The sequence below is a fragment of the Plectropomus leopardus genome, chromosome 15 (assembly GCF_026936395.1).
Source record: "Plectropomus leopardus strain MGB_pleo_1.0 chromosome 15, ASM2693639v1, whole genome shotgun sequence".
Lineage (NCBI taxonomy): Eukaryota > Metazoa > Chordata > Actinopteri > Perciformes > Serranidae > Plectropomus > Plectropomus leopardus.
This window is the reverse complement of record NC_142190.1, coordinates 14,069,571-14,090,546: the sequence shown is the minus strand read 5'-3', so window position 1 is coordinate 14,090,546 and position 20,976 is coordinate 14,069,571. Positions and strand designations below refer to the sequence as shown.

At 39.0% G+C, this 20,976-nt stretch overlaps 1 protein-coding gene across 4 annotated transcripts in view; it reads left to right on the top strand.

Annotated features, from left to right (window-relative positions):
- The window catches only part of tcf7 (transcription factor 7), a 90,872-nt gene that overhangs the window by 65,661 nt on the left and 4,235 nt on the right, over positions 1–20,976 (top strand). Inside the window, exons 5-12 of one of the 4 annotated variants that reach the window (XM_088088213.1) lie at positions 563–650; positions 6,981–7,070; positions 8,844–8,963; positions 9,858–10,020; positions 11,238–11,345; positions 11,937–11,984; positions 15,446–15,494; positions 17,550–17,622. In XM_088088213.1, the coding sequence (XP_087944339.1) occupies positions 563–650; positions 6,981–7,070; positions 8,844–8,963; positions 9,858–10,020; positions 11,238–11,345; positions 11,937–11,984; positions 15,446–15,494; positions 17,550–17,622 (739 nt within the window). The remainder of the gene's footprint in view (positions 1–562; positions 651–6,980; positions 7,071–8,843; positions 8,964–9,857; positions 10,021–11,237; positions 11,346–11,936; positions 11,985–15,445; positions 15,495–17,549; positions 17,623–20,976) is intronic. The other 3 variants (XM_088088215.1, XM_088088214.1, XM_088088216.1) reach the window with 3 other exon arrangements.

Here is a 20,976-nt window from a genome sequence, read left to right as displayed (position 1 = left end):
TTTGTTGGAAAACATTTTTGGCTAAAAGTAGAGATGAAGAATGCGCGATGGTTTGTTTGTGTGCGTGTTTGGGTGTGTGTCTATCAGTGTCTGTGTAGTATGTTTTTAAAATGTGGGGACTTTAACTTGTGTAGAATAAACCAGTGAAACCAACTGGCGACATCGGCTCCCAGTGGAGGGTCCAAAACACACAGACACACAAAGTATCACGTCACACTCTCAGCGACACACTGTAACAGGATGGGAACAGAAGTGTGTGATCTGTGTTGAGGGTATCTTTGTGTTTAATAGCAGGTTCCCAGACTACTAATAGCGCTAATAGCCTATCAGACTCGGAGGCAGGTTCGGGGGCCGCCGACCTGACCTGACCATGAGAGTGTGTGTGTGTGTGTTTAAAGGGGGGGGGATGGCAACATTCATTTAGTGTGTGTATTTATTATCACTTCAGTGACAAAATACAAGAGAGGAAAGAGTGATTAAGATGATGTTAATGTGTGTGTGTGTGTGTGTGTGTGTGTGTGTGTGTGCGTGTGTGCGTGCGTGCGTGTGCGCCTGCCTCCAGGCATTCACAGGCATCAGTCCCAGGACCTCTCAGGGTACTACTCCCTCCCTCCAGGCGGTGTCGGCCAGATCTCTCCCTCCATGGGCTGGTGAGTCTCACACATGCGCGCGCACACACACACACACACACACACACACACACACACACATCTGTACATGCTGTGACTCACTCAGTCTTTTGTGTTTTGTGCACTTGTGATGACCTTGTTACTGTGTAACTTAACAATCCTTCCCTAACGTAAAGGAATAGAATAAGTCTGTCTCTTACATGATGACATAGAAGGCGAGCTTACAAAATCAGTCGAAAAATGTATCGGTTTATAGGTAAAAAAAATTAATCAGTAGCTATTTGATAATTAATGAAACATTTAAAGGATTCGTGTTTAGGATATAGTGGCATCTAGTTGTTAGGACTGCAGATAACAACCAGCTGAAATCTCCTCTGTGTTTGAAACATAAACTCCTGGTTACACTTCCTTCAATGTTCATTGTTCTTATGCGGAGCTCTCCTAAACAAATTATAAACTGGTACAAACACTGAAAAAAGGTAGTTTCACATCAAAAATCAGTGTTTTTCCAATTCTGTTTGGTGTGTCGTGGAGAGGCTGTTAAATACGGAGGCCGATGTGAAAATGCAAAAGGCCCTATCTGAAGCCAGTGTTTGGTTTATCCGTTTTGGGCGACTTAGAGACGTGGTGATGCAACACGGCAGAGTCCGTGGACGAGGACCCGCTCTTGATTTAGATATAAAAGGCTTATTCTGAGGCAACAAAAACAAAGGATTCTTATTTTCAGGTGATTATACACTGAAGAAAATGTTCTTATTAGATTATATACAATTTCTGCCAATATATCCCCCTTAATCCTACACACTGTACCATAAATGAATTAATTTAAATGTAAAGATTTTCCTGGTTTTCTGAGCCTTCTGTGACAGTAAACTGTATATATTTGCATTTTGTGTTGTTGGTCAGACAACGAAAACGTGCTTCTGCTGTTTAGTCCATTCATAACAGAATTTAAACCATTAACCTGTATCTAGTTTATCTTCTAACCCCCAAACATTCATTGGCACCCCAAAAAAGTCACCTGCTAATCTTCATAACTCACCTCTACCTTCCCAAACATCTTCATCATCATTATCATCATCACATATACACACATCCTCACAAACACACTCTGACCCAAGTCAGTGTTACATACATCACTGTCTCACCTGGTGTCATAGCAGCTAACCTGAGGCCTCCGTTGGCATGGAAACCACTTCCTTTGATCCTCTGTGTTTTGTACTTCAACTTGTGGCCTCTAAACAAAAGGAATATGGACGACTGACTACCAAAATAGTGTTGAGTAGCAAACAATTCCCAACAGTGTTACGGATGTTAAAAATCTCTATCTGTGTAGTCGTAAGAGAGTCTTCTGAGTGCATGTTTTTACTAACTAATATAAATTATCATAACAGAATGTGGTTACGTCTACTTGCCAGCAAAGTCACCTGGAAATGTTAAGTACCCCAAAGTTTTATGTTATAAATGTATATTAAGGGTCACCAGCATTAAGAATCTGGCAGATGCTAACTTGCATATGTTGCATTGCATAATATAAAATTAATTCATATTTTGATCTGAGTTTATCAGCTGTTATAACATGTGTAACTAGTGTACATTTGTAATTTGTGGTAGAAAAACTGTTTCAGGACTTGTGTGTCCCACATGTTAAACATGACTTTATTATACTTCCTTTGCTATGATAGGTGCCTTTCTTAACATTTACAAATTGTGCATCAACTCAGTGTGGTGATGTGAAATGTAAACTTCCTGCATTGTTCTATTCATGTGTTTATTAATATTGTACAATTTCTAATTGATGTGAAGTTATTTCAGTTACTTCAGAAACATAAAAGAGAAAGAATAAAATACATGTCTAATCGACTTAGTTCAGTGTCCTCTAAAATGTCTAAATTGAATAAAATTTAATCAAAATCAGCCCAACTGCAGTTAAAATATGCAGACTTCTTGTTTAAAAAATCCATTTTGAATTTCAAAAATATAAGAAATTGATTCAGCATCCTCAATAACCCCTAAACCACCCCAACAATGTCCAAATTGGCCAAGCAGTTGCTGAAGTACTGTCAAGATATGCAATAATGCAAAATTTCCCAACATATGGAAGTTAGCATCTGGCAGTTTCTTAATGTTAGGGATGCATACTATACTTTAATAGCATAAAACTTTGGGGTACTTAACATTTCCGGGTTCACACTAAGGATCTATAAGCTGGCATATAGACTATTAATGGCTTAATGTGATTTAAAACTGGATGTTATTGCCAAGAGATCATCTTAGTAGGAGAAAAAGTCATTTAATTGTTTTGGACTCGTTAAATATACTATCTTATTGCAAATGTGTGTGTCAGTCTTCATCAAGGTAGGAAAATTTGGAGCAATTTTGGCAAGTTCAGGTAGAGTTTGCCTTTGAATAAACTAGCAAAAACCCCCAAAATTAGATTGCGAAAAATTGATTCTTTGGTTTTTATCCTCTACATTGTGCTTTGGTTTCTTAGTCTGTTTCTCGATTTTGCCAATAGTTCCCAATGGGGATGAAGCAGCAGCAGCATGGGAAGCTGTGTAGTGTGGGGCGTCTGCAGCAGCCACATCTGCTCCATATTTAGTCGTTTCTCTTAAGAGTTTCAATTCTGAGTCGATTGTGAGCTTGCGATGTCATGCTGGTTGATTGTGAACTTATAATGTCAGACTTCCATTGATTTATGGATCAACACAAATCCATTTATTACAACCTACAGCATCTGTGCCTGGACAAAATCCCCTGCAGGAACAGTTAAAGGCTTACATCAAATGTCACGGAGATTTGGAACGGAAGCTTAAAACTTTGTGCATTTGTACACATACGTGTGTGTTTATGTCTGTTTTTCATGTTTCTGTAGGACCAGCTCTCTGTCCCCAGACATTTCTCAAGTCTGTGATTTACAGGCGTTTTATCTTTTTCAGACACTTCACTATGGATTTTCACAAATATTATTAACAGCTAATCTCCTTTAACCCAGATTATCTGCTTGTTTTGGCCCCTTGTAGTGTGCTTCTTTGTTGGAGGAGTAGGGGGGAACATAGACAACGAGCGGTTAAATGTCAATCTGTTGTTTCCACTATTAGCGTGGTCTCCCCTCCTGTCCCTCCATGACCACCTCCGCACGTCCCCCGGGCCTGTTGACTTGTCTGTTGGTTGCCTCGGAGCAGGAGGGGGTCAAGAATTATTCGAGATGTGTTTTGTTGTTTGTAAGGATGCAGCTTTGCGGTGGCGACTGCTGTGTTGAGAGAATGAGTCTCACAAACATGTTGCATTATTAAATACAGTATGAAATGAGAGCTGATGAGGATGTTAAAAAACCTCTTTGCAGATTGAGAGTGTAGTGCAGCCTCCTCCTGTTCCACCTTAAAGGGACAGTTTACCCTCCCATGTTTTTCCCTCTTACCTGCAGTGCTGTTCATCAGTCTCAGACTTTTTGAATGTGAGTTACCTAGTGTTTGGGGCCTGTTCATTCCTGTGAGAGCTGCTCAGTAGTGCATGAAGCAAAAAATGCTCTATTTCCGCAGTTGGAAAGTATCTGGATCTTCCTCATTATCGGGCTCATATAGCAGGCGCAATACAGACTAACGCCAGCTGACTTCCAGTTTAGAGCTCTGCTAGCTTAAATGATAATCAAATAATTTAATCTTGCGGCTCTTTTAGACTTTCTACATTTTATACAACTAAATGAATGAAATCTTGAAAATGAAATGAGTAATTTCCAGCTGAGGTTTTGATGCTCACAAAAAACTGTATACACAGATTTTTAGATGTCTCTTTTCCAGTGTAAATCAATAGGGAAAAAGTCTTTCTGGGCCCTAAGGCATCACGTGACTGACCTGGACAGTCAAATTCCACTTTTGGACACGATGTAAAATTTGCTTCAGAGAGAAGATATTCATAGTGTTGCACTTTTTGGTTCACGCAAAAAGTGACAAAAATAATTCTGTACTAAATACAAATGGAGAGCTACAGAGAGAGGTTCAATCCCTGCCCCCCACTCTGGAAATTGTGTTGGAGGTTGAAAATAGAATTTGCCGAAATGGCCAGAAAAGCAAACCTTTTCTGGCTTTACTTTATGTCACATTTTATGACCACCTTTGTACTTCGAGTAAGTTGAAACCTGCTTATTGGTCCTTGCCTGAGGTAATACCTGGAGAACAGGAGAGCATTCAGAGGTCTTTTTGAAGCCGTAAGTGTCAGAAAAAACAGTTACTGTAATCATGAAAGCTTATTCCCTTTGCTGTCATTCTCAAAGACACAGACGCTGACTGACATTTTCAAGCTCATTACCTTTGACTGAACCGATCAGTTTGGAGGGATGTAATTACTTGTAGTCAAAGTGCAACAAAGAAAATTCACAAGGCGCTTGTGAGAGCACAATAGAGCAGGTCGCCTGGTTTTTAATTTCATTCCCAGCATACCTCTGTCCAACCATGCCTGTCACATGGGAGGTATTTTTCTGTTGGATTGTGGCTTCACCGTCACTCAGGAGCTGCTGTTTGTAAGGATTTTGATGTGTGTGAGCTGTATAACGGTGTATACAATGGGCTGGTGTTTGAACCTTTAATACATCAAATTGATTGATGGATGTATTGATGGATTTATGGATTCTGAGACCTAATGTGTGCAGCTTCCTTGTGAGATAAAAAGCACACCGGTTGTTCAGCTTGCTTGTTATTTGAACAACACTTGACCTGTGTTGTAGTGTGACCTCGCTTTTAACAGGATTACAGCATGAATGGTCCTCCAGGAGCTGAGCCCAGCGATCTCTGGATCTCTTCCCAGCCAAAGGCCTCTGCCGCTGGGCTTTACTGTATGTGTAGCGCTCCCTCTACCTGGGGCTAAAGGATGAGAGGAGGAAATGTGGGATGATTGTAAAAAAAGGGGTTTAAAGGTTAGATGTGTATTGGAGTTTGTGTATTTGCATACGTTGAAACGTAAGGATAAATCAGCTAAAGTGTGGGGGTTGTGTTGGCTCTCAGGAGGTAGAAGTGTGGTTTTCTACATATCAAAGGCTCTTGCTTACATCCCATCCCCACCCTCGACCTCCCGCGGTGTGTGAGTGTGTGTGTTTCTGTTCCCGGTAAGCCAAGTATTGACACACAGCTGTCAACAGAGCTGATCCAGACTCTCCGGGGGGGGGGATCACCATGCATCACACCATCACAAGAGCTCCCTTCAAAAGCAAGAGATGCTTCTGTAGAAGCAAAGGAGCATTAAAGCACTAGATTTCACTTTATTGATAGATGAGAATATTTAAATATACTGGTGCTGAAATCAATTTGGCATAGTTATTCATTTGTATATTACACAATGTAGCAATATAAAAGTGAATACATGCATACATTAAAACACATTTCCTCATATCATTTTAATGCATATGCTTCAAAAAGAAACTGTTCAGGAAAGATGGGAAGCTGACGGCTTCTCCAAAAATCTCTCCTAAAACTCAAAGCAAGTGACTTATATTAATTATAAATAATAATGTATAAATTACAGGATCTCAAATGATAGAGAAAAAAGATAACTATTATTTATCATTCCAGCTAGCTCAGAATCAACATTACAATTAAAAAAGAAAGTTTTTCCAGATGCAAACGATAAATTGTTGACAATGTGCAAGTTTAAATATCTTAAAACAGCAACTGAATATTATGTTTATAGAAACTGACACACATAGACATGATTTATAGACATTTTTTTTTAGGTGTATCTGATTTTTACTGAATACAATGATGAACTTAAATAAAGATAACAGTAGAATTAAACTGACCTCAGAGCTACAGAAAGGTAACTAAAATACGTATGTCATATTTGCCAAAACTATCATTATATCCTGACAATAGAACAGGATACAGATCATTTTTGAAAAAATCATGTTCCTCCACCGCCACCTCATGCTCCTAATTACATTTGCAAGACTCCTTCATACCTGAATGAAAACAACCAATCAGAGCTAAGAAGCGTCTCTGGTGCAGTGTCAATATCGAGCAAACAGCGCACACGGCAAAGACAAGCAAACAGAAAAGACAACGATGAAATGCTTTCACTTTCACAGAAGAATGCCATTTTGTTCACTTGTCTTTACCGTGTGTTGAAGGCTCCTAAGCAGATTCAATTAGGAGCACAAGGAGGAGACGGAGATCATGATGTTTTTGCAGATTATCTGTTTGATGTATTACTGTCAGGATACAGTACCAGTTTTAGCCTCTTCTTTTTTTAATAGAAGTTATCTAAGGGCTAAACGTCCTAACGGGGATCAATAATCTTTTACCTGATAAGCTAAACGGCACCAACTGTTGCCGTCTCTCCCCCTCTGCTGTGCCGTGATAGGCAGAGCCAGCCAGTCTATCCTGCCCTGTCCCCCTGTGGATTCAGGCAGCCCTACTCCTCCAACCTCTCCAGCGCCTCCTCCTACTCCAGGTATCGTAAGCCTGCTGGACGGACTGAGCCAGACTGAGCCAAGAAAGTAAAAGCAAAAAACAACCAGCAAACGCTCTGCATTATCATCAACTCCTGTTTACAGCACATCCAAAAAGCCTGAGCAGGAGTTTTCCATTCAGCTTCTGTGTCAGCCTTCATTGGACAGCTGCTGTAAAAGTCCCATTGGAGCCAGTGTGCTGTAAACAGGACGAGTTCTGTCTTTCGCCAAAACAAGCCGAGTCGAGGCAAACTGAGCCAAGCCAAGCTAGTCCCTGCTGCAGAGTACCAACAACTGACATACACACACACACACACACACACACACACACACACACACACACACACAGAAACACACGGAAACACACTCAGGACGTTTACTGCTTTTCCCTTTCTATCTTTAACTTCAGTTTATTTGTGTTTGTTCCTAATCCATGACACTCATTATTAAATCTGCATTCTAAAAAACACAAATGTTGTGTGAGACCCTGCCACATTGTCCCATGCAGCAAGATTTTTTTTTTTTTTTGCACCATAAAAATATGAATACAAGCCAGGTGAAAGTTTGTGTGAGCTACTATGTCCCCGTGTTGTTCAGCCAGGGTTTTTCATGCGCTTATTTAAGCTGTGACTTAAATTTGACACATTTGATAATAAGCAATCTCGTAAGTCTTGAGTGCAACAGACAGATGCTTCCTCGCTACAGCGCTTTGCCAGTTCGTCAGCTTGTCTCTTTCATTCACAAAGCCGAACCAAAGATCAGCCAGCCTTTCATATTGTTTGTTTTAGACCTGCATCGGGCCACATTGCATCAGTGATATGTCATTTTTTGGGGGAAAATCACAATAACATGAAAACCAGATCATTTATCATATTACCTGGATTTTTTATATCATACCTTTAACTTGTTGCTCAGTTGGGAAATATATCTTTTTTTCCAAGCTGTAAGCATTAACTAACTTGCAACTTTTTATTTATGCATGTTCTTTGTAAAGTATTTCTGTTGCTGTTACCTGAATTTGCCAATTGTGGTAAACCATGCCCAACTATGGGCTGTTACTCCAAGCAGGTTAAGAACAAACAATATGAATATTTTTTTGCTTATTATTTGACCCCGACGCCCACTCTGCTCCAGGAGCTGATGCTTATTGCTGCTTCATTGTCAATCGGACTCTATTATTGCCCCTTTTATCTCATCAGTATGTGAAGGTGCAGAAACAACCTTGGGTTTTCTTTTTGGAAACAGAATTCCCAAAATGGCCTTCTTTTACACTTAAATTAATATACTTTGATCATATTTTAGATGGTAAAAATATTTTTTTAAGATGTTAAGAAGTGCACTGACTGAGTTCAGACCTCTCACAGATGGCAATAAAGATGTGAGTATTTTTTGCCTTCAAACCTCTCACTCAGTAATGCTTGGACGCCCTCTAGTGGTGACAAATGCTTACATCATTGCAGAGTAGATTAAATAGAACCAAATCACACAATTTAAGTGCCATGCTCATTTAAAAAGCTTCAGTGTGAGCCAATCGACTGATATGTTCATACAGGCAGAAATCCCGTGTTCACTAAATTCAGCACTCAAACGATCAATCCTAGAAGCTTTTCATGCTTTCAAGCTCACCGCTTACCAAAGCTGACGCTGTTGCTCTGATGCTGTCCGTCCCCTTGGCCCCAGACTCAAAGCATTTCTCTGAACTAACTAAAGCTTTTTTATGTCACTCTCTGTCTCTCTGCCTGTCTTCCTCCACCTTTTTCTTTCATCTCCACCAGGTTCCCTCACTCTCTGATGCTTGGCCCATCAGGCATGCATCCTACAGGGATCCCCCACCCAGCCATAGTGCCCCCTTCAGGCAAACAGGAGCACGATCAGTATGACAGGGGCATGTACGTGTAAGTATTGCCTGCACTTCATGCCACACTTGCTTTGTCATTTTTCTCCACTGTTTCTCCTCCTCTCAGTCACACTACTCTCCTTTAAACTGTTCATCATATTCATCTCTTTTCATTTTTATCCAGCCTTTTAATTTTGCATTTTGTGCTTATTCATTCTCTGTTATATCACTACTCTTAATTAGTTTTCCCTTGCAGGTTTTGACTATAATTTCAGACTGGAATCTTAACCCGACTCATAGCTCATGTTACTAATTTCATGCTTATTAATTATTAAGCTCTCAAGTATTTATCTCTCTCAAAGTATCAATTATTAAATCAATCAAGCCACATGGATATTGATGGATATTGTCTTGTGTGTATTGCAAGTTACCCGAAACATCGACTTTTCCCTTTTTATTTCTTCCTAAAGGAAAAGTTCAACATGTTGGGAATTTTTATTTTATTTTATTTTAAAATATTCAGAAATATTCACAAAATTTAAAAGATCGATAAAAAACATGTATCTTTTTATAAAATATTAACGTACAGTCTGAAGAAAGTTACATATTTTGTTAACTATTGAGCTTTAGAGTTGCTGGTTGGCTGATTTATTTTTTTACCTTAGAAAACAGCCAGGCTAGCTGTTTCTCCCCATTTCCAGTCTTTGTGCTGAGCTAAGCTAACCATCCCCCGGGTTGTAGCTTAATGTTATCGTACAGATATGACAGTGCAATCGATCTTCTCAGCTAAGGCTTGCCGTGTTTGACGGTTGTATTTCATGATATCTTCTGCATATAAGTAACACAGCAAAAGCTGGCTCTGATTGTCCCCTTATAAATCCTTCACCATTCCTTAACCCCTTTTACCTCCTCTTCCTCCTGCCACTCTCCTCCTCTTCCTCTCTGCCTTCAGGAAACCACACGTAGAGGCCAAGCGGGAGAAGGAGCCCAAGAAGCCGGTCATCAAGAAACCCCTGAACGCCTTCATGCTCTACATGAAGGAGATGAGGGCGAAGGTCATCGCCGAGTGCACATTAAAGGAGAGCGCCGCCATCAACCAGATTCTGGGACGAAGGGTGAGGGATGCGCACGTACACACACATGCACACAAGTGCAGACTAATCCTGTTTCCAGGTCAGTTTGTAATTTCACACATGAGGAACATGAGAGGACTTTAGTAACGTGAACTCTGTTTCCCCCACATACTGATGATACTGAGATCATAACAACACTGACTGGTGGTACTGGGATCCTGATAAAACAGTGAAGTTTGTCATACCATTCATGCAGTTCAGATGCAGAACACACTGTATTATACACCTGGGAACTGTGAGAAGAGCTTTTTTTTACCAACTGAAGTTGAGATTTGCAAGAGGACAACCCAGCATTTGCTGTCGTGGCGCCTAAACTGTGGGATTATTTCATGTATACAATCTGCACCAGTATTTCTGTTAAATGTCAGCCAAAAACAAACCTTTTATTTAACTGACTTTTGATTTTCTATCAAATGGGCTGTAATTATTTTACTTACTATTATTTGTTTTGTTTTGTTTTTTGTTTCTATTTTATCTCATTCATCTGGTTTTACTTCCAGCTGTTATTATTTTATTACTGTCTCAAATGTCCTTTGTTAAAGCACTTTGTCACTATGCTCACACAAATGGTATACATATGAAGTCATTATTATTTTTATTATTAATATGATCATGATCAAAGCTCTCAAATGCAAAAAGATAACTTACGCATTGTCTATAATGTAAAATTGAATTTAAATTTTTAATTTTTTTTTACTCTTTCTTTCTGTCCTCTCTAATGTCTTTAGGATTGAAATATAAAAAGAAAATAATGAAATACATTAAAAGTATACAGCAGTATTTGTCACTTTTTAACAGTACTGTCAATGAAAGTGAAAGCCAACTTTAGATTCACACTTGTTTTTAAATGAGCTTTGAGCACTTGGTGCATTGCGTTGCTAAATTTGTGTTTTTTCAGTGCTGTGTTTGAAATTTCTGGTTGGTCATAAATGATTCTTTGATAGTATAACTGCAATGCATTGTTTTTTTGTTAGGAAAACCCTGCATAGTTTACCTTTTAAAAAAAGCCTTGTTTTTAGTATGAAGACTAAAAAGTCTTCATACTAAAAACAAGGCATGGTGACTTTATTACCCACCATACTGTAAAATACCAACTGTAAAATACCCAGTACGGACAAATAACTAATGTCTGATGATTATAAAAATCAAAACACTAATAGTTTCTTTGTTGATTTTTGTTTGTTTTTGTGTGTTTCCAGTGGCATGCACTGACCCGGGAGGAACAAGCCAAGTACTACGAGTTGGCCAGGAAAGAGAGACAACTCCACATGCAGCTCTACCCGACCTGGTCTGCCAGAGACAACTACGTAAGTACTTCTCTTCTTTCATCTCAGCTTTTTTGCCTCCTCCACCTCCGTCATACTCCATACAAGTTTTCAGAGCTCATTTAAAAACAAAAAACGTAACCAGGGGGATGTGAAGTGTAAAGGCAAGGAGACACTCCAGCATATTTTTGGAAAAGGCATGACGTTTATACCTGACATGATGTTTATATGACTTCTATTCTATCTGGTTTGATATCCTGTACATGAAACCAAAATGACAAAAAATAAATAAATAAATAGAACAAGATCAATTCAATAACCAGAACTTGTTGAACTGGGTTTGATTTTTAATCATTGTTTTCACATTAGAGCTGAAGAAATGACTCAATTTACTTCCATTACTGGCTACTGTCTCAACAACCTGCATGATTATTGGCTCCCAGGCCTGTCAGTGAAAAGTCTTAAGGCATAACAACAGACTTTCATGGCATGAAAAGTTAAGTAGGTTTCCCAGAATACCAGAGGAAGTCAAACCTGTGTGGTGCATGTGTTGCAGTGTAATGTTGTGGGGATGTGCTGTATCTGGGCTGCTGTGTGCCTCTGATCTGTCAGTTTGCTGTTGAACTCTTGCAGGAGGCGGGCCTTAGCGGGGTCGCAGGGGAAAAGAGTAAAGCTGATTGGGTAGGGACACATCTTATGGTGGATTTATGCCTCTGTGGTGGGAAAATATGAGTATGTGAAGAGCTGCATGAAAAGGGGTTGTGGGTATTCCTGTGCAGAGTTTGCATGTACCTTCCAAGAAAACCTTAATGACTCACACACATCAGCCCTCACAAAGAAACACACAAGCTGCAAAAGCAGATCTGATTGGTCGGTTTGGATACAATTCACCAAGTCTTGCACGTTGCCATGGTTATGACCACTGAAGCACACAGAGGTATAAATCAACCCGTTTTGCTCAACTAACAGAGAGCAGGGCCGCATGGCTGGCCTCGCTGCTTTAGTTTTTATTTTGTTATTTTTGGGTATCCCTTTAAAATACGGCACCTTCATTCTTAATGATAGTGCAGCTAAGAAAACACTTAATGGTTATACAGAAACACAACCTGTATATCATTTGTTTTATCTAACAATTACAGGTTGAAGTACTACTCTGATCAGCTGGGACACTGTGAAATGGAAATTAATAACAGAATGCAATTATTTGCAAATCCTCTTTGAAGTACAGTGGGGAAAATGAATACTTAACATTTAGATATTCACTTTAAAACGGACACAAGTATTAACTCAATAAAATTTGAAGTTGGAACATTTCAGTCTAAAAAATGATGGATGTGCAATAAAGTGGAATGACACCACCACCACTGCAGTGCTGCATCAAGAAGCTTCCCGAATGAAGAAACTAATTTCTCAGAGATTCATAGGGGATTCTTGCTCATCCTTTCACACAGACAGTCTATAAATGTTGAAGATTTTTGGGGCCTGGCTTGTAAATCTTGAGAAAGAAATTTAATTTTCAAAATTTCAACAGTCAGTGTCCTCAGTTCCCAAACACTAATTGAGTGTTGTAAAAGGGAGAAGTGATGTGACACAGTTGTAAACATGCCCCTGTCACAACTTTTTGGAAATTTGTTGCAGGCGTCAAATTTAGAATGAGTGTATATTTCCAAAAAACAATTAAATTTATCAGACTGAATATTAACTTATTGTATTTGTCTATATATATGTCAAAGGATTTACAAATCATTACATTCTGTTTTTATTTACGTTTTACTCGGTGTCCCAACTTTTAAGAAATCGGGGCTGTAAATCCTGTAATGTATAAGTGTTTTCTACTGGAAAACAATGAGCAAAATGTGTCATAATCAGGTGAAGTAAAGGCTTTGGTTGTAACAGAAGCTGCTTTTCAGTGACGTTCGATTCTTGTCAGAGTGGTAGCCTGTTTGCGCTTTTCTCTGCTGTACTGTCTTGTTCCTCTATACCTGACTGAGCTGAGCTCTGTAGATAGGCAGGCATGGCACACAAGTTATGGTGACACTTTATTTGGGCTGTGGTTTGTAACACGTTTTATAACATCTAACATGACGCTTCATGTCACAGAACTACACACTGATTTAATTCTTCTTGATTCTTCATTAGGTTTACATCTCTTATAAATTCTGTGGCTGACAGAGCAGCACAAGGCAATGTCAGTGTATTGAGCAGATTTTTCAAAATAAAAACCCTGTTTTATGAAACCTCACTGTTAAAAAAAAAAAAAAAAACATCCTCGTGATGTCCTGAATGTTATAAACCAGAGCTCTTGTAAACTGTGATCATGCATGGAGCTTTGAGAATTATCAAAGCTGCTCAGCGAGGCATAACACAGTGGATGCTGTTTGTTCAGTTTATATGGACCCCTGTTATGACTAAGTAATGCTTTGTATATTAACATTGTTCACAAATGGTGACTTACTGCCAGGTGCAGTGCTCATTCTGAAGCTTTAGGCTGAACATACTGTTGCACCATCTTATCTCCACAAGCTTAAAGAAAGCAAAAAATAATTCATCTTATATATTTATTTACTGAGTTTACTAAATTAGAACAGTGAACATTGATCAACATATCAGCAGTAACCATCAATAAATACACCGGAATTAGTGCAATTGCTAAATTACATCCGTAGTCCTAAGGCAGGTACCATATAATACAGAAATACAGACATTTCATAGGACAGTCCACAGGACATCACACAAATAGTTCACAGGCAATACATAATAAATGGACACACTACATTAAAATAATAGGACTGCCTACAATAAACAGTAAAAACGTATGTTAAGCCAAAAATGCCCCCGGGAACGGGCATCAGAGGAGAAAGCGGTTTATGTATGGGTACATGAATGGTTTGTTTTCAACCATTGTTGGAGGGTTTTAGGTTTTTTTTTAAAGTTAAGAAGTCACAGTCCCTAAAATGTACTGGTAGTTTATTCCATGAATGTTTGCCTCTAACGGACAACATCATTTGACTAAATACAATCTAAAATATTCCTTTTGGGCAACAGAGTCTGATCAGCTCATACATAGAGAGCAACTTGTGAATTGACGACACACATACAAGCAGTCAGGGCTTCGTGCATCACCCTCCACACTCTGACTGTTAAAAAACAGTCACTGGACCCCCTTGCGCAACAGGAAGTGAAGTTCCATATCGCCCCCACAGCTGTGAAGGGTTTCTCCTCCGAGTCCTAAAAAATCCTACACATTGTATATGTACACACACACACACACACACACAAGCACGCCCACAGATATAAAGTTTCAGAGAGGTGCATTTGCAGAAGGAGTTGTTGTAACCACATAGACAGTGCTGACAGCGAGCTGAGGAGGGCAGACATTGAAGCGTAGGCGGTAGATCTCTGTACCCACATCCTCCATCTCACCCAAATATGAGGCCTAACTTCACCATCACCGGATCTGCGTAGACACCTCTGATGTTTACCTCAACAGTCATACATTACAATCAGATTTGAGACAGTAAAGAATGACTGCAAATATGAAAACAAGATTGATGGATCTTTATTAAGATTGTTTAAGTGTTGATTTGTGCTTTTTGGCAATGACACGTCAGGTTTTGCATGAGTAATGTTTACAGTGACATAATTGATGGAACAGATTTTCTTATGAAGATTTCTTTATCTTTCTTGCTTCTTTCTTGCTTTTTTAGAGCATTAAATATGATCGCTTGATCTGGTTGCTGCTTTTAACTTTGCTCTTTTTCATTTAAAACTGATTTAAATGTCACATAAGAAACCTAGTGCTACAGATTTCTGTGGATAAAAGAAAAGGATAATTTATCAAAAACTGTGAATATGACTCTCAAAGAGGGATTGACGATGGTGAACAAACATTAAGGGGAGGAATGAAGGAATTCTTTATGGAGGACAAAATCATATAGATATAAGCAAAGTGCTACTCTTATGCTCAATCCCATTATCTTTAAAAATACTGTCTGATCACTAATCTGAGTACAAACCAAAAGAAATGGATTCATAAGCTTCGCTTAAAAGTCTAATGATGGTGAATTTACGGCAATGTGGTCATTTCAACATCTGAGCCAGTCTCATTTCATTGGGGGGGTTGTGTGTTTTTTCTCCCACAGGGCAAAAAGAAGAGGAGAAAAAGGGAGAAGCTTCAGGACTCCAACACAGGTAAACACACAAATATCTTTCCTTTCCTTTGTCAGACAAGAAAACAAATGCCCAGTGTTAACTCCACAGTATTTGAGTGAATTCAGTTGAGCTTAAAATTGCGTTGGCGCTCTGTAGCACAACATCTTGTGTCTTTGAGGCAGGATGTGTCTCTAACGTCAAACCACCCACCCACTCTGCTTTCCATGTAACCTGAATTATAAACATTTTAATCCCCGGTGGTGTTCACAAAGTTATATCCTGCTCTTAGATGTCCAAGTTGAAAATGTCAGATATCATGGTGTTTTCCTTTTTCCCTTTTCCTTTAGAGTTTGCAAGCAATCAAAAATATTTTCCTATTTCATATCTTAACAAAATAAAAGATAGAATTCCTCCATGTGTCCCCAGTAGTTTGAGCGAGTGCTGACGCTGTTGTAGGAACAAACATCAGCAGGTAGCATAAGAAAAGAGAAGGTAACAATATTTAGCAGTTCCATTGCAAAAGTGTAAAATATTAAATGTCCTGCTGGTGACTCTGGTATTTTATGTAAGACATTGGTAGCAAAATATGGATGATGATAGATATTAGCAGTGACGATCCTAGACTCTGTGGGTCCCGGGCAAATAAGCCCATTGAGTCCCCCTGCCCCCCATACTCACATTGCACTGCAACAGATAACTTCATACTCTCTTCTTCAGTCGCTGCTGCGTCACTGTCACTCATGCACTCTCGCGCTCTCTCGCTCTCTTATGGAAGGTTTAAGGAGTTTTAGAAATGTCATTAGAAAATACGCCAATATGAGGACCATGAGGGGCCACTTTTTCCCTAATTCTGTGCCCCTCCAAACATGCCTGTTCTGCCTCTTCTAACATTGTGCCTCTGAATGTAGTAGTAGTCAGCCGGTAGCCAAGCAGCAGATAAATGAGCAACTGATGGCGAAGCATGAATGATGCTATTATCTAATGTGAGGGTGAATGTAGTACCTCTCCTGAACTAAAACTCTGTTTCAAAGATACTCTGAAGCTTTTGAAAATAAGGATTTTTTTTTCCCAATGTAAGGCCCAATTTCAGTCTGACACTTGATTATGCTCCCATGAATATGTAATATAATTACCACCAAGGTGACGTTTGGAGCTACATGCTCTTCATGGGACAAGTTATCAATACAGACACACACCTTCAAAAACTACACCAGGTCACCTGACAAACAGGTCACCTAGTACCCAGCAGGCTCCCTGTCATAAAAATAGAAAGAAAAAACATTGATAGATAACAATTTATTACATTGTGGATTAATCATGTGATGACAGAAAAAAAAGATGAAATTGCAAAAATGTGAATATACAGATGAATAGAAATATCAGTGTATGTACACACAGCCCTGTCGTACAAAATCACCAGAAAGATTACGTGGATAGCTCTAGATTCAGATAAAAACCTAGTCTACGGTATCTAGAGTCAGTCAGAGAAACCTGATTATCTTGTGAAAAAATGTATTTTTTCTTCTCTTGTATCATCTTTTGTCCAGCACCTAGCCTTTTTGTCACCTGGATGTGCGTGCTTTTGTGAACTTTTCGTTTTAACTTCAGCCTCAAACAGAGAAAACAAAGAGTATATCTGGATTTTAAGAGTGCTGACCTGTTGAGTTAAAGCAGTTTATGACTGTGATTTTGCCAGAAAGTGAAAACCTTTTAAAATCCTGTACTAACAGAGTATCTCAGCACGGCTGCCCTCTCTGAGTCTCTCTCTGTGCGTCTTAACAGCCTGTTTCCAGGATGTCCTATTTGCTTAACGAAGTTGTGTGTTTTGTGTGGTTATTCTGGTGGTTGTTGATGTTTTGCTGTGCTGTAACCGGCTACTAACAGTTTGACTTAATGGGTTTCTCTGAACGGACAGCCAGGTTGGTGCTTCTTCCCACCCTGACATGCTCTCGTGTCTCTTCCTTTATTCCTCTTCTCTCCGTATGTCTTTATCTCTCCTCCCTCTGTCCTTTCCAACCTTTTTCCCTTCTTCCTCCGCTCTTCTCTATTTTTGCTTTTCCTCCTTGTTATGTGCATGCTGTGCATTGTGCTCAGACCCGGGCTCTCCTAAGAAATGCCGGGCTCGCTTCGGCCTCAACCAACAAACGGACTGGTGCGGTCCTTGCAGGTGTGTACCAAACATCCAGCCCTACCCACTCCATAGCACCACTCCGCTGTCGTCCGACAACTCCTCATCTCTCCTCCCATTTAACCATCTGTTCATCAGTGCATGACTCCCATCTGATGAGGTTTTACTTTTTCAAACATTTCTCAAAGGTGGAGCTGCTCTTGGGGTAGTTACAATCTCTATCTGACCAACTGTAATTTTAGTTTCCTCCTCTCTCACCCCTCTTCCTTTTTATGATGTTACTAAGCGCCACTCACTGACACTTAACCAATGAGATTAAGTCTGCCTCAAGACGAGCTCCGCCTCCAACGAATGTTTGAGAATCCAGCCTGAGCTCCGCATGCAGTTTGTCACTAACTTGCTTTTCTGAAAATTGAATTATTGTGTGCTGTAATATAGTGACAAATGCAAATACCGTCACGCATTTGACATGTTGAAGTCAGAAACATCAGGCTCCACATTATACCGGTTTACTGTTCGGCTTATTTCCAGGAACAGTCATGTTATTCAAATTTCTTTTTTCCTTGACATTAGGCGAGGCATCACAAGTGAAAAAAAAAACCCTTGAACCGGATGTATTTATTGAGAGAGAACTAATTAGAAGCACATCACATACATGAGGAATAAAAGTGACACCTGCACATTTACGGCACACAAATTTACTAAGGACAGTCCCAGTTGGATCTCCGTCAGGTTTTACCTGAGTTAGTGTGCAAGCTTTACTTTTTTCCTCATGTACGTCGGATTTATTTATTACAAAATAAATCATTGTCTGGTGTTCATGCATCACACTGTAAAGTTAATGTGGTTAAAGGGGAATACCACTCAATAACAAGCTGTAAGAGACATGCTTGCAAAGAGGTGAGCTGCTTGTTGGTGGAGTGATATAACAAATATTTCTCTGCCAACTCACGAATGTTTTTTGGGGTTTTTTTGCTTTTCATTACGGAATTTAAATCAGGGCAGCACAAAAATGACACCCAACATGCTCTGACGGATTTCTGATTTGACATTAGTTTGTGTCAAAAAATGCCCAAAAGTCTGACATTCCTACAAGGAAAAATGTTCAACTGGTTATACAACTTGCAAATTTAGGCCAGAGGTCTGTATCACCTTTGTGGTAAAAAAAAAAAAAATCCAACATTTTAACAAAATCTTTTCAACTCGTAAGTTTTTTTGACGTAAGTTGTGATTAAGTTCAGTGGCAAAGCTTGATTTCATTAGATTGTGCTAACAATGATGTTTCTTTCTTGTTTGTAATTATGAATCAAAGCTGGGAATTTCCCAGTTTTACCACTCTAAGCCAGCTGGAGTGATATTTTTGAATAGTCACAGAGTCATAAAAGTAAAATGGGAAACTTGGTTTTGTATAGTTTGTCAAATATCTTGACAACGTCGATTTTTTTTTTTGCGTACCAGAGCTCTTTATCCAAACTTATATGAGGTTTATTTACTACAACAGCAATAACATTGATTACAGTTGGGGGTTTTTTGGACATTTTCTCAAAATTGCAACAATCAGATTATTTGTGATTAATCATAAACCCAGAGATAGTACAATATAAATCACCAGAAGCCTGCCTGTCACCTTCTCAGACTGCTCTGTTTTAGTTCACAGCAGGATTTACAGTAGAAACACAGTCGACCGCTTCACTGCCGGAGTCAGGAATCTGTGTGGTTCTGCAGAAAAAGCTCCTTCCACCACAGCACTGTAGCAACCCCGTCGTCTTCCCCACCATCACGTCATGGAAATTTAAGTGTGTGTGTGTGTTTCGGTTTGAGAGAACAAAGGGGGGTAAATGCGGTTAGAGCAAATCCTTATCACCACAGCCCAACACACACACACGCTCCCTGCAGCTTTGCATTTTGACGGCATTCTCATGCCCATCTGCTTTCAACTCTCTCCATTCATGCGATGTGGTAACAGGCGCCTTTTGATGGTGAACTCTGACATTTAGAAATCACTTTCTATTGCACTCTTCCTCCCTGTCTCCCTCTCTAAATATGGCCCAGCGCCTTTCCTTGTGGTTAAACCTGGTGACTCATATCATATTCTGGTAATGATCATGGGATCCTGTTAACTGCTTTGATGCTGTGCTCAGCGGTACACAAGTCTTCTTTTAAGTATAACACCTCACAAAGCACAGCACTTCACTTCTGTGCGCCTGTTACATTACAGGCAGTGGGTTTGGTGCAGACCAGGAAATTAGAGGTCAATTATGTTATTGCAAGAGGAGTTCCATGTTTAACTAATAATACCAAATAAAAACAGAATGAAGTAAATTAACTATATATTTGAGTGGTATTCCCTGCTCTCAAATAACGTTTATTTATAATTATTTATCAACTATCTAAACATTAAGACTGAAAGCAGAAGGAAAGAGCTTGCCCTACTCTCTCCAAACCTCAAAAATACAACTCCTAACACCTTTAAAGCTCAGAAATTAAAATGCTATTATCTTGTGTTTTTAACTGGAACACAAACAGAATTGTATAACACCATTTGTGGTATTAGAGCGAGTAATGTAGTGTGTTTATTTATTAACAATCATTTATCTATCCATTCAGCACTTCTGTGCAGCATCTCTGCCGGAAGTCGTAATATTGTTCACCAAGAACTATTTTCAGCACGTAACTACCCTTTAAACCAAACATTATTGCTTTTACATTTCTGTTTGTGTACCAGATTAAACATAGTTTTTTTTAATTTTTCATTAATATTTATTATGTATTTAGTTTTTTGTTGTTGTTGTTTAGCTTTAGTTAGTTTCCAGAGTGGGTTTGCTCATTTCAGTTTAGTTTTTACTTTATTCATTTTTATTATCCAATTATATTGAATATTATTATATCCAATTTATTTGTTTTTCTGTTTCATTATTAATATTATTTTCAGAATTTTTTTTATTATTATCATTGTTTTCTGTTGCTATGTGGGGCTTTTGTCAGGAGCAAATTTAAAAGGAAACACCAGCTAAAATAAGCATTCTAATTTGTTATTTCCATGGCCTTATTAAGTTCAATCTATGTTTGGGAAACGCAAGAACATCTTTCCTAATTCATTGTCCAAGGCCCTACCCTATGACATCCCAAATCTTAGTGTTTGCGTTCAAACTTTTGGATATGGGAGAGAATTGTTCATTTTTACCAATTATTTTGGACTGTCTTACACCATAGGAATAGCATGTATAAATTTTCAAAAAAGGCGAACTTCCCCTTTAAATTAAGAAGTTTAAAGTAGGCGTTACAAACACATGACACACAGTCAGACATCCCAGTCTCAAACATCTGCACCAACAGACCTTTTGCACAGAAGACATTTGGACTCGTCGCAGTAGGAAAAGCACAGATGTAAAT